Raw genomic sequence first — 17,794 nt, forward strand, 5'->3', positions numbered from 1 at the left:
AGTTGGTGGCAAAACGACAATTTGTTGAATGTCATTGTGGATGTCTCACCCACTAGCATGCCTAACCGGGCTAATGGGAACCACATATCCCTCCACCCAAGATCAAGTCTTGTAATAGTTTGAGCAAAATTCAATGGCTACACATTTGCACTTACTACCAAGACAATGAAATCACAGTTGGCGAACACTTTAAAATTTCAATTCATCATGCACAAAATAAAAAAACATAAATATTCATACTTTATTGCCGCCATGGCATATGTGTAGGGGAATAGATCGATCTAGAACTCACCACATGAACACGTCTTGGTTAACAGGTTGATGACTCTATCCTTAGTCCCGCCTATAACTTGAAACTCCACTCGATCCATTAGTTGTGTGGAAAAGTGACATGCTTCATTAAACCATGTGTTCAATAGATTGGTAGCCCAAAGGTTGAAGGGTGTGGTCAAATTCAATGACTCTTTGTGCCGGTCATGGAACCAATGTTGGAACATGATTCTAATGCATTCGATCAAGACGGGCATTTTTCTCGCTTACCTTAAACACGAGTTAATACACTTTGCAATGTTAGATGTCATGAGCTTGTAGCACCTTACCGGTGACCGTGCACATGCCTATCTCTCAAGGTGTAATATCATAAAGCTATTTTAATAGATTCATATGTCTATTAAAATTGACGAGCCTGTAGCAGTCGGCTGCCAAAGTGAAAATCTTGGCAACATCATTATGCTTAAACTTGTTTTTAACGATTTTCCCTCAGTGGAAATTGCATAGATCGTGGTGCCCGTCATGGTACACTTTCTCAATTGTATTTTTAATGCCAAGATACCGATTAGAAATAAACATTGCATTTTCAGGACAATCAATCGCATGGCATAATTAGGTAAGAAACCATGACCAAGACTCTTCATCCTCCACGTGGCCAATGCCAAATGCAATTGGATATATCTACTTATTCGCATCTTTGCATACCACAACAAATAGAATACCCTTGAATATGCCTTTCAGATGTTTGGCATCGATAGCAACTATAGGCCGTATTATAGCACTGAACCTCGGATACATGCCTTGAACTCCTAGAAATAATATTTGAATCATTGTTCCCCATTAATAGCAAATAGTTATGATAGTACCGAGATTTTCAAGTTCCAACATATGGAAATACAAGAGAAGGAGTTGGAATGACTTCTCTGGGGACCAAAAACAAGACTCTCCACATACTCTTTCGCTTGCCAGGCCTTACTATATAAGCATTATAATCCCCATTTGTGATTCATCTCTTCCATTATTTCCTTAGGTTTCAATGGGGTTACATTATTTCCTTACAACCTGGGGGAGATAAAGTTATCAATTAACCTCGCGTTCCCAGTTCGATAACCACCTTGCAAACCATCAACGGTACATATGTGTACCTTCTGGAACATTTGAGCTTGACAATATTCTCCCTCAAGCAACTTTGTCACACGTAAAGCAAACTTGCATGCCTTCTCCTTACAAGCAGCCTCTAAACAAGTGTGACATGACTGTTTAACGTTAATCTCAAAATGCTCTTTTAATGCCAACATGCTCAAAGCTCATTTCAATTTGGCCTTCGATGGAAACACTATTTCACGATATAAGTGGTCGTCCATTGATCTAGACTCTTTAGTCATAACTATTTGGAAGGATATCATATCTACCCCTACAATAATCCATTGACTAGATACCATTGTATATACCCTTTCTTGATTATTGTCATCAAGCGAACGAATCCCGTTCTCAAGTGTAATGGGGTTGTCGTAAATAGGGTTGGCACCCTCAACATCTTCTAATTCAACAATTCTAGCATGGTCATCGCATTGAACCTCTTCTAACATAATAGTTGTGGTATGTTCTATACTGCCATCTGCATGATTGCAATCAAGAATGTCATTGCGCTCACCCTTGTCGTCCTCTGAACAATCATCATGTCCACCAATATAATCATCTTCACAATTATCCTCTAACTTATTGTTCTAATCTGCCATGTCGTCCTTTTCAACATTATTTTCAATCTTATCATATGCATCATCATCAGTCACAACCATCATAGACTAACTACATTTTCGTGCCATGGTTATGTTTGTTGCAAAGTACCAAGTATTTTGTTAGATGCACATTCCAATCGAAATTGTGCAGACATCATTTGTAGACACCTTATGTGTGTACCGAGCTACTTAAAATCATGTGCATATGTCAATGGTGATTTTCATTGTTGTTTATTAGGAAATACATGGTGTCATAGGTCAAAAAAATTAACATTCTGTTACAGGTGACTACTATGTTGGACACCATGTTCATGTGGAAAATCATGTGCATTTTGTGCCTTAACTATCACAAACATAGCAACTGCTCTCTCATCTCGCAAAATACTTGCTACATCTTCATCATCCCTGACAACTGTGAGTGAAACCCCTGTGGCATGATTGAGTAATGGATGTAGCTCAATTTTGTTATTATGTGAGTTGACCCCAACAACCTTTTCAACTAGCTTCACTAGGCTTGAAAATGACAAATCACTCCTAACACCCTCACTCGTGTCTTATCACCTTTGTAAGTGTCATTGACCTAATGACTATCACAAATAATCATAAGCTTCACATTTGGCAGGTTACTGAAATTTAACAGAAAATAAGTTTCATAGTCATTCAATTTATCAAAAATTCCTCTCAATGCATAAAAACCACTTATGCAATGCCTAAGTCACGGAATAACATAAAGTCAGTCTTGCAATGTTTAATATACATTCATGCAATACCTAAAAATTAGTGAAAAAATACCTCAAAACAAGAGATACATTGCATAAGTCACGCATTGCCAGTCTTGCAATACCTAATAATAAGTCACTCAATGCCTAATATGCACTCACGTTATGCCAAAATAACCAGTCACATATTGGTTTAACATCACTCAATACATAACAACCAGTCATACAATGTCTAAAAAGTAGTCAAAAAATGTCTCAAAATAATATATGCATTACAAAATTCACGTAGAGCCTATAAGCTAATCTCGCAATACCTAATAATAAGTCACTCAATGCTTAATAGCCACTCACGTTATGCCAAAATAACCAGTCACGTATTAGCCCACGTCACACAATATACAACAACGAGTCATGGAATACATAATAATCAGTCACGCAATGCTTAAAAAGTAATCAAGAAATGTCTCAAAATTAGATATACATTGCACAATTCACGCAACTCCAATAAGCTAGTCTTGCAATACCAAATAATAAGTCACGCAATACCCAATATCCACTCACGTTATGCTAAAATACCCAATGACACATTGGCCTATGTCACGCAATACATAAAAATTAGTCACGGAATACATAACAACCAGACACGCAATGCCTAATATCCATTGATACAATGCATAATATCCATTCACTTAATGCCTATAAATAAAATAATATTCCAACTTTTGTCATCATACCTTTGCTTTTCTTATATAAATAGAAAATTAAGAAATTAGGGTAAGTAAACAAGTTATTCAGTATAATAAAAATTAAAAGCAGTAACTCATTTTCTAGAAAATATGTGATAAATCAATATTTTTATTCATTAATTGAAAAAAGCAGATGATATAACATATGAGCTATGGTTCATTTCATCTACTGTTTCATAAATTTTAGCTAGAATCTTGTTATTGCCTAGAATTTCTATCTTCAAGACTTTTGTCTTAAGCAGCACCTTATCCATCAACCCACGCATGTCCTTCTCCACGTTCTCAATTTGCTCCATCAACTTGACCAAATATGCTACAACATTGTCGAGGATATCTTCCTTTTCAATAGCAACCCCCTTTCCCAGTTTCGCCTTTAAAACGTTTGAAAGCCATGAGAATTTTTAGATTTTCCTTCATATGATTTTGATTAAAATGGATAATGGTTCCCTCTATTTATAGGCACGAATGCTGACTCATGAAAGGGTGTTCAATGGTTTTAGGCTTGTTTTCTGATGAATAAGGTTAGTTCGTAAATCGATGCATTAAGTGCTTTAAAGAAAATTATAAAGTCCTGTGTCAGCTGAAACTGGTTGGTTTTCTACACCAATATAAGTGGAATTAAGGTGGTTGAATTGGCTATTAAGCATTCCTAATTCTGTTCTAATTTTACAAAATTTTTTATTAAGGGTTCTAAATTAGTAGATAGTCAACTTCAGCATTAGGTAGATAAAGCAACGCAATTACTAAAAATCAGTCATGTAATGCTTACAAACTAATCAAACAATTCCTAAAATCTAATCTCACAATGCCTCATACCTAGTCCTGTATTCTCTAATATTCTGTCGCGTAATGCCAAATAAATAGGTTACGATTCCTAATAATCAGTCATGCAATGCCTAATATCTAGTCACAGACTTTACTATCCAATGACGCAATGTCTAACAAATATTCACGCATCATCTATAAACTGATTGATTTCACTACTCTTAAGCAGATTTAAGTTTCCAAAGTCATATAATTTTTTCATCAACTTTTGCGTTCTATGAATATAACAAAATAAACGCAAGAACTCATAACAAATACCTTGATGTTATCTCTGCACTTTGGGATGGTGAAAAAGTTAGATGGTGATATAAACCTTGATGGCGTTGGAGAGTTGGACGGAAAAATATAAACCCTAATGGCGTTGAAAAGTTAGACGGTGAAATAGCTAAATCGAGATTTAATTTTAAAATTTTTATATAAATAGCGAGAGAGGAGAAAGAAATCGAGATCATTTAATTTGGATTAAATATTTTAAAGGGTATTCTTATCAAGCCATGTAAAAAATTATTTAAAAAATGTTAAAATTATAGTGAATATCAATTTTTTAAGTTAGCTTATTAAGAGAGTTATTTCTCACAATTTCTTAATATTTTATTTATTTGTTGTGATTAATCCAAGTATTTTACTTGTATGAACTATCTTACATTGCCATGAGACAAATGTAGTGCCATGCTTTGATGATCCTTAAGAGTAAGAAAACTCCAAAATAACCATACATAACACCAAAACTCCAAAACAACCTTTTACATGTGATTTGGCCTTGGGAGGCTAGATTAAGGCGTCCTCCTGCTTGGGTGGACCACCCACAACACCAACACAGTGGCCCAACTTTGGCGCAACAAGGTTGGATTTGGCAGCTGGACAGCAGGACCTAGCTAGACTAGATAAAGCCATGAGTCGGCCTTCTTCAACCTGTCAAGGTCGGATTTAGCCACAAGATGGCTAAACCTAGCCTGCCTGTCAAGATTAGATCCTGCCGCGAGAAGGTGTACTCTACTACAGCTAACTTTATGCCGTTCTTACTAGTTCATAATTTTAATTCAAAACACACATATTAAAATTTATCACATTTTTTATTAATATAAAATTTATGATATTAAAATAAGTATACTTATAAATAAAAAATTTATAAAGATATTTTTTTAATAAAAATTTTAAAAAATAATTATATATTTAATTATTTGATTCATTAATTAATACATGATCCTTCTACTTAAATAATTAAATTTCAATCTCTCTTTCCTAAATAAAAGGAAAAGTTCAAAAAACAATCCCAATAAGGGTGGAAGAGAGACATAGGCAATCAATATAGCTAAACCTCCAATGGAAAAGAGTAGAGGGTCAGAACTAAGAACATCCAGAATTATAAGAAACATTGTGAGTGGTCGGGCAATAGTTGCTTGGCAAAACCTTCTTCTAGCATGGTTGCCTTCTGCAATATGCTTCGTCATTTCATACATGTCATATACAAACCAATTGTTTCTTTAATTTTCTATATATTGTACCAGGGAAACTACAATTGGAATTTTAGGATGGGAATATCAACACAAGACAGGTAACTTTTAACAATGTCTGGAAAATTCTTGCACATTTGATCTTTTCCTTCAATGTAAACTGATCTTGCAGTTAACTCCATTTTTTCAGAACACAATAAAACCTGTACCTTGTAAGACTGATCTATAACCATATTTACAATGAGAGGTGAAACAGACCTATTTATGTAATTCTAAACGCAGCTTTGATGGAAACAAGTTGCTTATTTCCTCTGAGCTGTGGTTAAACCTGGTAAAGCATACCAATTTCGAGAAGGGAAGTGTGAGGAATCCCCAGTGCAACTGCAGGACGCCTACTATTACGTCTAATAAACCCGTAGATTATGTTAATTACAAATTTCTTCAAGAAAGAAGATGCTTCATTGGCTCTGATATGAGTGTTTGCCATCATGTAAGACACCCCAGATTCCTTTGCTTCCATTAGCTCCTGCACTTCATTACTGGATCGAGACATTTTCCATCCAGCTGCTTGCCTTCTTCGACCAGCGCCTCCAGCAATGATCTCATAACACATTGTACCAGCATCTTTGACAGGAAGTGGTGATTGCCCTGTGGCTGCAAATTCTTCATTAATGGACTCGCGTTTCAGAAACTCTGAGACATTTTCAATCAGCTTGGTTTGGAAGTCATAGCTATCACCAACATCCTTGTATCCGAACCTATCCATTGTGTTGTATTCATGATAAAAGTAATAGTAATAGTAATCTGAAGATAATAACTTGTACTTAGTAGCTTATGTTAGAATCGTGGATTGAGGAATTTGATTAACAATTACCTTACAATACACCGGTAAAAACAGAATTCATGTGGGCCAACCCGAGCAACGTGGAAGCGCTGATCGGCTGGAACTTTTGGAATCATAACATTATGCAGGGTCACAAAGATGAGAATCTGATGGAATGCTGGAAAGCTTGTCACAAAATGTGCAAACATTGGTGGAACACCGGAGACAACATTGGAGTAAACTAGGCCAATTCCAGGAATCCTTGTTATTCCAAGGCCTGGACCAAGAGCAAGAAAACTATCCAAAGATACTTTATTGTCCAACTCAAACGATTGTTTTTTTGAAGTCCCATAGTGCCAGATTGCCATTAGAGACATGATTACTGCAGAGACAAGAAGGGGAAGCCATCCCCCTTTGTGTACTTTAGCAAGGCATGCAGAAAAATAAAGCAGTTCCACAGATCCAAAGGTTAGTACAAACAATAATGACAGGTAAACACTTCGATTCCACACAGTAATGATGATCAAAAACATCAAGCAGGTTGTAACAAACATGACTGTAATCACAGCAAGGCCTGTGCAAACAAAAACAAAGAAGAAAGCAAATTGTTGGCTTAGAGAGCAAGCAAAATGAAGGATATAGAGAAGGATAAGGCAAGAAGTCACAAACCATATGCATTGCCAATCATGTCAGTGTCTCTAAATCCATTAACAACAGCCAGGCATAGCATCATCAACGTCCAGTTTACCTCTGGTATGTATATCTGTCCATGTATTTGCTGTGATGTGTGTATTATCTTCACACGCGGGAAGCAACTTAGTGCCCTGCACTGACTGATGATGGAGAATGTAGCAGAGATTATTGCTTGACTTCCAACTACCGTTGCAAGAGTGGCAATAATAAACACTGGCCAAAATACAGCCTCTAGAAGCAAAGGAAGAAACACAGCAGAAACAAAAAATCAGATTATTTTTGCACAAACTTATGCATGCATGGACATAGATCCAAAATGCCAATGTGACATCTAATGATGCCTTTATTTGTTACTTTAGTTTAGAAATGAAGCAAGTGATTTGTGTCCTTGTAAGGTGAACCATTTCTCGGATGAAGATTCACGATTTTGTCCAACAATCGGATAACTATTCTTCTACTAAATAAAGTCATCATGTTTAATATATATTAAGCTTCAACATGGAAAGCAAAGAAGTTCTCTTGCAGTGGTGGAGATAATATAATTTTCAAGCTTACCAGGAATGGCCTTGTAGAAACTACTTTGAAGATTCATTCTATGCTTGGAGAGATAAGCAGCTTCACCCATGTATGCTAGAACTAAGCAAGGATAAACAACTGCTGTAAAGCCTATCTGTCATTCCATTTGTATTAGCAAAAAGGAAAGCTGTTATTGAAATAAAAGACTACAAAGCAGAAAGGATAACTGACAGCATAATTTTGATTTCTTACAACTGGAAGCTGGTAGTCAATCATAAAAATTGGCAGCACAAAGTAGAAGCAGTACTCTTTGAAATCATATTGTCTAACTTTTCAAAAACGTATCAAAGCGTCATACGATAGAAGGAAGGAAACAATAAGTACCCTGACAGAAAGCGGAGAGAAATGACCAAGATCAGCAAACAATGCTTCTGCACCTGAAAGAGAAACCATAGTATATTCAGGCTTACCGAAAAGAAGGTTCCTGTCAGAAACAACAAAAATTTATGGTCTTTCTCTGAAATACACCTGTAATGCAAAGGACAATGCCTCCAAGGGAACTCCATCCATCTTTTCCAGCTCTCTTGAAGAAATTGTAAATATAGTGTGGTGACACAGCACAAAGAACATGAGGATTCCAGTGGAATATGTTGTAAATGCCAACTCCAGTAATACATATAAGCCAACCTATCAATATTGGAGCAAATAGAAACCCAACTCTGTGTGTTCCATAGTGCTGAAGAGCAAAAAGGCCAACCAAGATGACGCAGGCAAAGAACACTGTATGATCTGGCAAGTATGAACATATTAGAAGAAGATCACCAAAAAACCCCACATGTGGTCATATATGGAATATAGAAGCAATTTTGGCTGTCATGGAACTTTTTATCAGATATAAATTTTTCTTCCATTCAATCCAATCACAATTTTTAAGCATTGCAAATCCATAGAAAATGAAGTCATAGTTAAACAGATGGGAGGAGGGAGGGGGGGAGGTGTTAAAGAAGAAAGCACGATCAAGTAAAAATAAATAATAACAGATGTTCAAGTGCTTTTATTTTCATCATTTGTACTCAGGAATTCAGATGTGGAACAGAAGAAAAAACTTATTCTGATTGAACTTACTCTCATTTAAATCTGTGAACTTAATCTGTAAACCAGAGACTGCAGAGAGGACTGAAAAACAAAATCAAGTAAACCTGTCTAGTCAGCAAGTTTACCACAAATTCAATTGACATAGAGGGCAAAATGCCGAATGTGAAAAATCAAAGAGTAGGGAAAAAAATCACTTGGAAGAGCCAGAATAATTGAAATTATAATGCTCATACCAGACATAGTCGGAGTGAGGATTCCATCACCAATAACCATGCTTGTTCCAAGGAGAACGACGAGTAGTAGAACAACCCGAGAGCTATGATATTTCTCAAAGAACTGTTTTATGAGTAAACTAGTTCGTGTGTCCTCAATAGGTTCTTCAGACTTGTCAGTGGATACATGCTCATCTGCTACATTGGCAGCATTCAAAAGGCCCATCCTTGAGCGTCGGCAGAGCAATGAGTACAAGGCAAAGGTTCCTCCTGCTCAAGATCAACTATGTTCAATAAAGCAATAAAATGCTGGAAAGCATAGGTGATGGGATTAGTGTGGCACCTTCACCATTGTCATCGGCACCTAATACAAAGACTGCATACTTTAGAAGAGGGATGATTGTCAAAGTCCAGAAAATCAAAGAAAGAACCCCAAAAATCTCATGGTCTTCTCTGTACGGGTGCAATCTCCCAGAGAATGTGCTTTTATAGACATATATAGGAGATGTGCACAGATCTCCATAGACAACCCCGAAACTCTGGTAAGCAAGACAGAGAGTAGTCCTGTAGAATTTCTGGCAGAGATGAATAAGAAAGCAACTGTTATTAATAGAAATAGTGATTCAGTTCTATATATACTATTGATCGCATAATAAATATAGAGATGGTAGCATCACAATGAAAATTAGATTAACCATCCATTCGCACCACCACGCAAAGTAAAGGAATTTGCATAATTGAAGTTTATTGAACCGAGACATATCTAACATTCCAAACTCCTTTGCCTTCTGCGTGATTAAAGTCAAACCGCGCAATTTAATAACAATATAATAAGGTCATGCATAATATTTAAAAAAATCTTTCAACTGTTTTAAAAAATTTAAATAAATTTTTATTTTTCTATTCTTTTTAATAAATTTTTATATTTTTATTTTAAATCAAATATATCTTTATAATTAAAATTTAAATAATTATCATTAATTAAAATATATTTATTATTTTATACTGATGGGAGGTTGACGTGAAAGATGAAATATCATATAATAATATCATTTTTTAATATGAATATATCATATCATCATTTAATATGATAAGTTAATGTACTACATCAACATCACATAGCATAAATTGAAGTTACATTTTAACTAACTACAATTAATTTATTAATTTATTAGTTATGAGAGTTTATTCGGTTTAAAATAAATATATAAATTTGATTGAATATAATAGAAAAATAAAAATTTATTTAAATTTTTTCAATAATTTAAATATTTTTTAAAATATTATACGAAAAAAATATGATTTTGCTGTTTGATAAATTATGTCAGTTAAGGTGGAATTGAAATTGTGAATTGGATAGAAGAAGAACCAAAATGTAAATCCTGATGATAAAATTTTAAGAAACAGAAATTGAAGTCAAAGGAATAATAGGAACCAAAGTACATAGATGAAGATGAAGAAATTCCTCAACCAACAAGATAATATTAATTTGCTATCAGTTCATAATGTAATATAAGACAAACCATGTTGAAAGCAAATCTAATTTGAACATGCAAGCAGTTCAGTAAAAATTAAGCCATAGATTTACACCAGAATCCTCACAATGATATCAAAAGATATATATATAAACATGATGGCAGGTAAAAAGAGGTCTCTGATTATGAAGAAAAATACAACAAATGTGAATGCAACCACTAGAGTAGACTAACAAGTCTTTAGATTTATTCCAAAGAAAACGAAACAAAACAAGAACCCAAACCTTCATTCTTTTTTCCTTTCTTCTTCTTTTTAACTTTCTCAGGAACCAAACAGACGATAGAATTGTATGGAAATTCTTAACTGTGGAAACAGAGGCAGACTGAACTTACCAGTCGAGAGACCTGGGTTGTTGAACCAGTCTCGGATTCCATACTCATCAGAAGTTGGAGAGTTGATATTGAATTCCTTATGAACTTCAAGGACGACTTAAAGCCTTTTTTATTCGAATTATATATCTTAACACTCAAAGGTGACTAAAATCAAAGCTGCTCATTTCAGAACATCAAAGACACCCCAGAAAGTAAGGAAACAAACGAGAAGATGAGTTAATGAACAGTGTCCAGAACTTTGATTCTCTTGGGATGATAACATCGCCATTAAAGGAATCGGATGAGAGAGACAGCGAAAAGGAAGTTTGGAGAGTGAGTTTTTGTAAAGGCATGCAGTTAAATGGAAAGAGTCAAAGGTAGCCCAAAGAAAGGTCCGTTGCATGACCTTCCTGGATCCCCACATGATACGGTGGTTACTAAAACCTGAACCGAAAGGATAAATCTCATTTTTGCCATTTCAAAGTACAGCTTTTTTTCTTTTTGTTCATTGTTTCCTTGTGTCATATACAGCAAAATACTATAATTTCATTGAGTTTTAACTCCAAACCATCCACTAGGGCAGACCAAAATACTTCCTATCGCAACAAATGCACCGAAACAAATTATGTAGGATCAACTCGGTCAATGGCCACTTAAGTTATTAAAGATATTATTTTTAATAATTATTATTTAACCTTCCTAATCAATTATATATATATATATATATGTTAGTTGTTATTTACATGTTAGATTTTATTTATGTATAATTTAGATTATTCAATTTTATAAATTAAAAAATGATAGTAAAATTTTAATTTTCAGTGGGAATTGGCTGAATTGATTAAACTTGTTAGGTTTTCAGTTAGTTCGGATAACTCTTGAATTTCGATTGATTTGGTTGATTTTATGGTGAAATTCATTTTGTTCAATTTTGACCTTTTCAAATTGAATTGATCGACCAGGCCATTTGCACGGTCTTATTAATGAGCATTAAGTTAACTTGATGTATCAATTCCTAACCAAGTAAGGGTGAGCAAATGGGCATTTTGGTATATTTGGTCTGCTATATCTAAAGATCAAATAGATTAAATATTTTAAAAAAATCAATCAAAATTGACTAAATATAAAAAAAATTTAAACCAATCAACATTGAATTGGTTTGGTCAATTTGATTTTGGATTAATGGATTAAAATTTTATCATTTTTTTAAATTACAATATTAAAATTTATAAACTTCATCCATAGTTATAAAATATATAAATAATCTAAATGTAAAAAAAACTTAACATTTGTTCACTCACTTACATAATTATGTCTTTTTACATAAACTATCAAATTAACATTCGAGATTCAATATAACAAAAAGTCAAAGATAATAAAATTAACATGTACAAAATAAAACTATCAAATACCAGACCATTAATCATTGCAAATTATCAACTTATTTAGGAAATTTAGGTTTCGGTTTTGAAAAAAAGATAGAGTAAAAACTAAAGAAAGCGTAAAGTGTAAAGGTGACTAGGTGTGAAAAAAATGAAAAAGTCAAGGATGGGTAGTTAAAAAATAAAAATGAAGAAGTGAATGGTGGGGAATGTAACTTAGTAAATAGTAATTAAAAATTAAAATATTAAATGTATATTATATTTTATATCAATTTAAAAATAATATATATTTTTTATTATATATTAATATATAAAAAATTCTTTTTATTTTTTGATTAATTTGATTCAAAAATTTTAAAATTGAGAATTGACTAATTAAATTAATTGGACCAAATGTTTTGGACTAATTGATTCTATGAACTAATTAAATCAAGTGGTTTCATTCAAATCACATTTGATTTGGGTAAGTAATTAATCTGGTCCAATTTTACTTACTCCTACAACCAAGTAAATATAGTCTAAATCTTGTGTAGTGGTAGTTACCACAAAAACTATTATCCAAATTGAAATTGTTTGAAATAAATAAGAATACCTTTTGTTAAGGTTTGCATTACAAAAACTTTCTATACCATTATAAAGCCAATAACTAAATTGATATCATGAACTAACAAATACCATTTTTTTTAATAAAATTACCGATTAATTAAGTAAAGTTATAAAAAATATATCAAATTAGTGACAAATGTGTAAAATTTACTCTTTTTTTAATGACTTGAGTAGAAAACTACTCTTATTACTTTTTAAACAATCCATTTTATCCAAAATAAATTATCTATTTTCTTTTGTTTGACTTTTAAAACCTATTTATTTTCATATATTAAAAAAAATTAAAAACTCAGCTTCTGCTTCAATTTTTTTTCTCACTCCCGTAATAAGTATCCCAAGATCTATTTTTTTTAATATAAAAAAGAGGAATACTAGATTTAACCTAAAATTTTTATCGTTTGAGTTAAGTCTAGATGCATTGCAACATTTATTAGTCCTCGAATGCTTAATAATGTTCATAAGCATGAGCTCCTATAAACTAAATTTTGCTTTTAATATTTAAAAGTTCTTTTATTTTTTCTACTTCAATGGAATCTAATAAAGAAATAAGTCTGTACCTCAACCCTTCTAACTTTTAGAAAGGGATAAGTACCACTAAGTTGGGCATATGGTTAATATACACTTTATAGCAAGTCTTTTGTCAAATGGTACATTTATTTGGAATTTCATGCAATAGGGAGAATAAGGATGTATAACAATGTACGTAAATGAACCCCATGCCCCTTAGGATTATAGCATGATTTTCTCAGGATGAGATCATAAATCCATTAGAGGAATGCTTTAGTTCTCCTTGAGAAACACTTGAGTATAGCTTCCTAACATGACCTGATGATCAACAGCAACTTGACTCGATCGTTGTTGGATCGGTAAAATTTTTTCAATTTTAATATATAATCGTTAGGTATTAGATTTAAATCCTACCAATAACTTACTTTAAATTTTATAAAAAAATTATGTAACATGATGACCAGACTATATGATCATGAAATCTGAATTAATATGTAGATCATGCAAACATTTACGCCAAATTATTCAGAAGAAAACAATTTTAAACAGGAAAAACTAGATAAGGTTGCTTCCATGCCTGGATTTTTTTTCTGGTTTCTTGATATCAACGGCCACAAGACTAATTTGTACAGAAAAGATAAAAGTGGGATTGAAACAAAAACAAGACCGTCCAAAAAGGCCTTGTCCTTTTATTATTGCTATAAGATTTTATTAACAATTCATACCATTTTTCTTTTGCTTAGAGCGTCGAGTCTGTGTGCCCCTTTGGATGTGGAACCATAAAATGACGATTACAACAATGCAATACCTCATCTAGACGTCGAAGAAAACAATATGTCAATATTCAGTTGGGTAATGACTGAAATCAGAGAGCTGCCAAATCGGTCAATTTCTTCTTTTCCCGACACTTTTTAAAGAAAGTCAACCAACTGATGCTAGTTCTGCCCTGATGGACTGATGTGAAGACTGAACAGGAAGCTGTGACCATTTGGTTCAGCTACATACTGCTTTCCATGTTCGAGATGTGACTTTCTTTTTCCATTGTCAAAGTTCTGAGTTAATATTACAGTTATAGATGGTGAAAGGAAAGTGAGAAGTTAATCTCTGGCTATTCTTGGGAAGTTTGTTTCAGGACACAGAAAGTTTGGCAACCTGCCAAACTCGGCCTGAAGTTTGGTGAACCAGTCTGGGCCATATGCACACATCATTTTCTGCCTGCTGGCTTAAAAAACTTCAATATGAAAAGTTTCTTTGCCTAACTTGATTTAAATGCAGTCAGATTATGGTGACAGAGAGGGAATCAATAGCGAGAAGTTAATTTTAAAGAATTTAATTAGAAATAATAAATCAGGCACTTTATTTAAAACAATTAAATTAATACTTGCTGGCCAGTGGTCACGGCCTAAAACAATTAATCAGGCACTTTATTCGGAGGTGATTTTATTGTAAGTATTTGGATCTTTTAGTCAGGTGATTTTGAACTAGGGGGAGGAAGTGGGAGGCCAGGGGTGGTGGTCGGTTGTTTGGGGATGCCCAAGCAGGCTGCCATGGCAGCTAATCATGTCAATATAATTGAATGTAGACACTGTGCATCCTGTCATGTGACTAAGAAGCTGCAAAAATGACCTGTTCCTCTGAGTATGGTGGCGTAGATGAACCTTTCCCTAGTGATGGCACAAGTTTACGTATAACTCACACTGGTTCCACTACTATCCATCCTTCCTCACATGCTTTCTCATTGAACAGTAGTCTCTATGTACCTAATGCAAAAACAAATCTTATTTCTGTCTCAAATTTCATTGGTTCTAACCAAGTTTCTATGAAACTTTTTCCATCCTTTTTCCCAGTTACGGATCTTCACATGAGGAGGTCATTTACACAGAGCCTGAATAGAGATGGAGTCTATGAATTTCAAGACACTGAGCCTCCAACCACACCGTCTGCACATGCATCCCTTATACTTAAGATAGATTTCTGTACCTGGCACAAAAGACATGTAAATCCTTCGTCTCAAATTTTGCAACCCATCATCAAGAGTTCTTCTTTACCTCATTAAGCAGGCAAAACTTGTTCCTCATGCAATCACTGTAGCTACCATAAAGTCCACAAGCTGCCATTTAATAAATCCAGTTTAGTTTGTAGAGGACCATTAGAGATCATTTACATTGATGTTTTGGGGCCTGTTAAGATTGAGGGATATAGAAAATTAATTTCTTTTGTTGACCATTCTACCAAATATATTTGGTTCTACCCTATGAGATATAAAACTGATGTCTACTTTCCGTTTCCTTAGTTTAAAAGCTGGTTGAAAACTATTTGAAAACTTCTGTACTGTTTCATCTATTCTGATTATGATGGTGAATTCATTAAGCTTCAATTTTCTTTGCTTCATTTGGCATAAAACACTTGCAAACACCACCATACACCCTTCAACATAATGTAATTGAAAGAAGGCATAGAAGGATTCTTGAAATTGGTCTAACACTACTGCATCAGGCATCCATCCCATTATCATTTTGGTCATTTGCATTTTCTACTGGTGTCTACTTATTGAATAGGTTGGCATCCCCTATTCTTGGAAATAAATGTCCTTACTAGCTACTTTTAATCAAGATCCTAACTACACCAAACTCAAAATTTTTGGATGTTTGTGTTACCCATAACTTAAACAATATAACACACATGAACTTGAAAGTAAATATAAACCTTATGTATTTCTTTGTTATTCAAAACATCAAAGTGTCTATTCCTCTCTTGAACCTCATACAAAAGACTACTTGTATCAAAACATGTCTTGCTTGACGAGTTTAAGTTTCCAATAGCCATTAAATTTTCATCTAGTTTCCTAACTTCCAGTGATTCAAACTTTACTTGGCATCTTGCCTTTGATTAACCCATTATTCTTCCATCAACAAAGAACTTTACTCAAGCTGCAACTCAGTCTTCTACCTGTTCACTTGTGCAAGTGGTGGAAACGTGTATCACTTTTCCTTCCTAAGTTCATGTACAACTTTTTACTTTTACTATTGATCCTAATGTTATTTTTAACACTAATGTGTCTGCCTTACCACAACCTATAAGCACACATTCAATGTTTATAAGGTCTCGAACTATTTTCTTCAGACGTAAACAGGTTCACCTAAAAACTATGCGCCCCTTACCTGAGTCCATTAAGCCTTCCAGTGCCACTCAATCAACCTTCTTCATTTGAAGCAAGACATGCTTGATGAATAAACTACCCCCACCAATAACCAAACTTAGAAACTAGTTTCACCACATCAAATAGAACAATAATTGGTTGTAAGTGGGTGTTTAAAGTTAAAAGAAATTTTGATGGCTCTATATCTAGATACAAGGCTAGATTAGTGGCCTAAAGCTTTACTCAAAAACCTAGTCTTGATTTTCATGAAACATTTAGTCACGCGGTTAAATAAGTCACTATCAAACTAGTTAATTGCTTAGCAACATCAAAAAAATGGTCCCTCCATCGAATGGATGTCAATAATGCCTTCCAACAAGGTCAATTCTTTGACGAAGTTGACATGAGATGGCCCTATGTTCTCTATGAAAAAACCAAACCAAATTTTGTACGCAAACTAAGAAAAGCAACCTATGGTCTCCAACAAGCTCTGAGATATGGTATTAAGTGTTAAGTAGTTTTTTACTCTCTTATGGTTTAATCAATTTAGTGGTTGATACATCTCTATTCATTTATAAAAACAATGGTATATCTACTTGTATGTTTGTATTTTTTTTCCTCAATCAATCAATAAAAATTTTTTAAAGAGAGGAAATATTTACAATAGGAAAGTTCCCCCATGAAAGTGGACTAACGAGCAAAAACAAAAGGCCAATAGACATGAGCAAAACATAAGAAGAACGCTTACAGAACTGCTGAAAAGTTTACCTTCAAATAAGAAACAAAATAAGAGTAGCAACCTAGCAGAAAACAATAGAGGCAATGTTGCCAAAAAAGAGTAGACCAGAAACCATGGTGAAGACATAAAATTGGCGGAATCTACAATAAAAGAATTCGATGCAAACTACCATCAGGCAGCAAACATATCTCTTTGAACAACACGTGATTAGCCAAAGCATTAGCAAAGGAGTTACCTTCATGCAACACATGGCAGAAGCTGATGCCTCCTTTAAACAAAAGTAGAGAATCGATCTCATTAAAAACAAGCCAATGCTCCCAATGCCAACTAGAAAAATCGTTTACCCAAGCAAGAGAAATTGTTGAATCGGATTTAATTGTTAATCTAGAGTTTCTATAAGATATAGTGCATGAAGAATTACCATAAGTTTCGCAAAGTTAGAGTCTTGATAACCAAGAGTTCCAAAGAAAATTCTGACAATA

The 17,794-nt window shown here is 33.9% G+C and overlaps 1 protein-coding gene across 1 annotated transcript; it reads right to left on the reverse strand.

Moving 5' to 3' along the window:
* Nucleotides 1–5,788: 5,788 nt before the first annotated feature.
* Nucleotides 5,789–11,254, reverse strand: LOC110419344 (putative potassium transporter 13). The gene is made up of 10 exons (XM_021432347.1): nt 10,961–11,254; nt 9,436–9,667; nt 9,114–9,362; nt 8,911–8,961; nt 8,314–8,574; nt 8,170–8,222; nt 7,825–7,939; nt 7,246–7,500; nt 6,628–7,150; nt 5,789–6,511 (listed from the first exon to the last, which is right to left on the reverse strand). The coding sequence occupies exons 1-10, from the start codon at nt 11,006–11,008 to the stop codon at nt 6,076–6,078; spliced, it is 2,223 nt and encodes a 740-aa protein (XP_021288022.1). The 5' UTR covers nt 11,009–11,254; the 3' UTR covers nt 5,789–6,075.
* Between the last annotated feature and the right edge of the window lie 6,540 nt (nt 11,255–17,794).

The sequence above is a fragment of the Theobroma umbraticum genome, unplaced genomic scaffold (genome assembly GCF_002168275.2).
Source record: "Theobroma umbraticum cultivar Fairchild unplaced genomic scaffold, ASM216827v3 scaffold_67.0, whole genome shotgun sequence".
NCBI classification, from domain to species: Eukaryota; Viridiplantae; Streptophyta; class Magnoliopsida; order Malvales; family Malvaceae; genus Theobroma; species Theobroma umbraticum.

Excerpts from the sequence above, each read along its gene's own strand:
- LOC110419344 (XM_021432347.1), bottom strand. The coding sequence starts at position 11,008 with ATGAGTATGGAATCCGAGACTGGTTCAACAACCCAGGTCTCTCGACTG. Across the intron at positions 9,668-10,960 it reads CAACCCAGGTCTCTCGACTG|AAATTCTACAGGACTACTCT; the intron begins GTAAGTTCAGTC and ends CATCTCTGCCAG. Across the intron at positions 8,962-9,113 it reads CCTCACTCCGACTATGTCTG|TCCTCTCTGCAGTCTCTGGT; the intron begins GTATGAGCATTA and ends TTTGTTTTTCAG.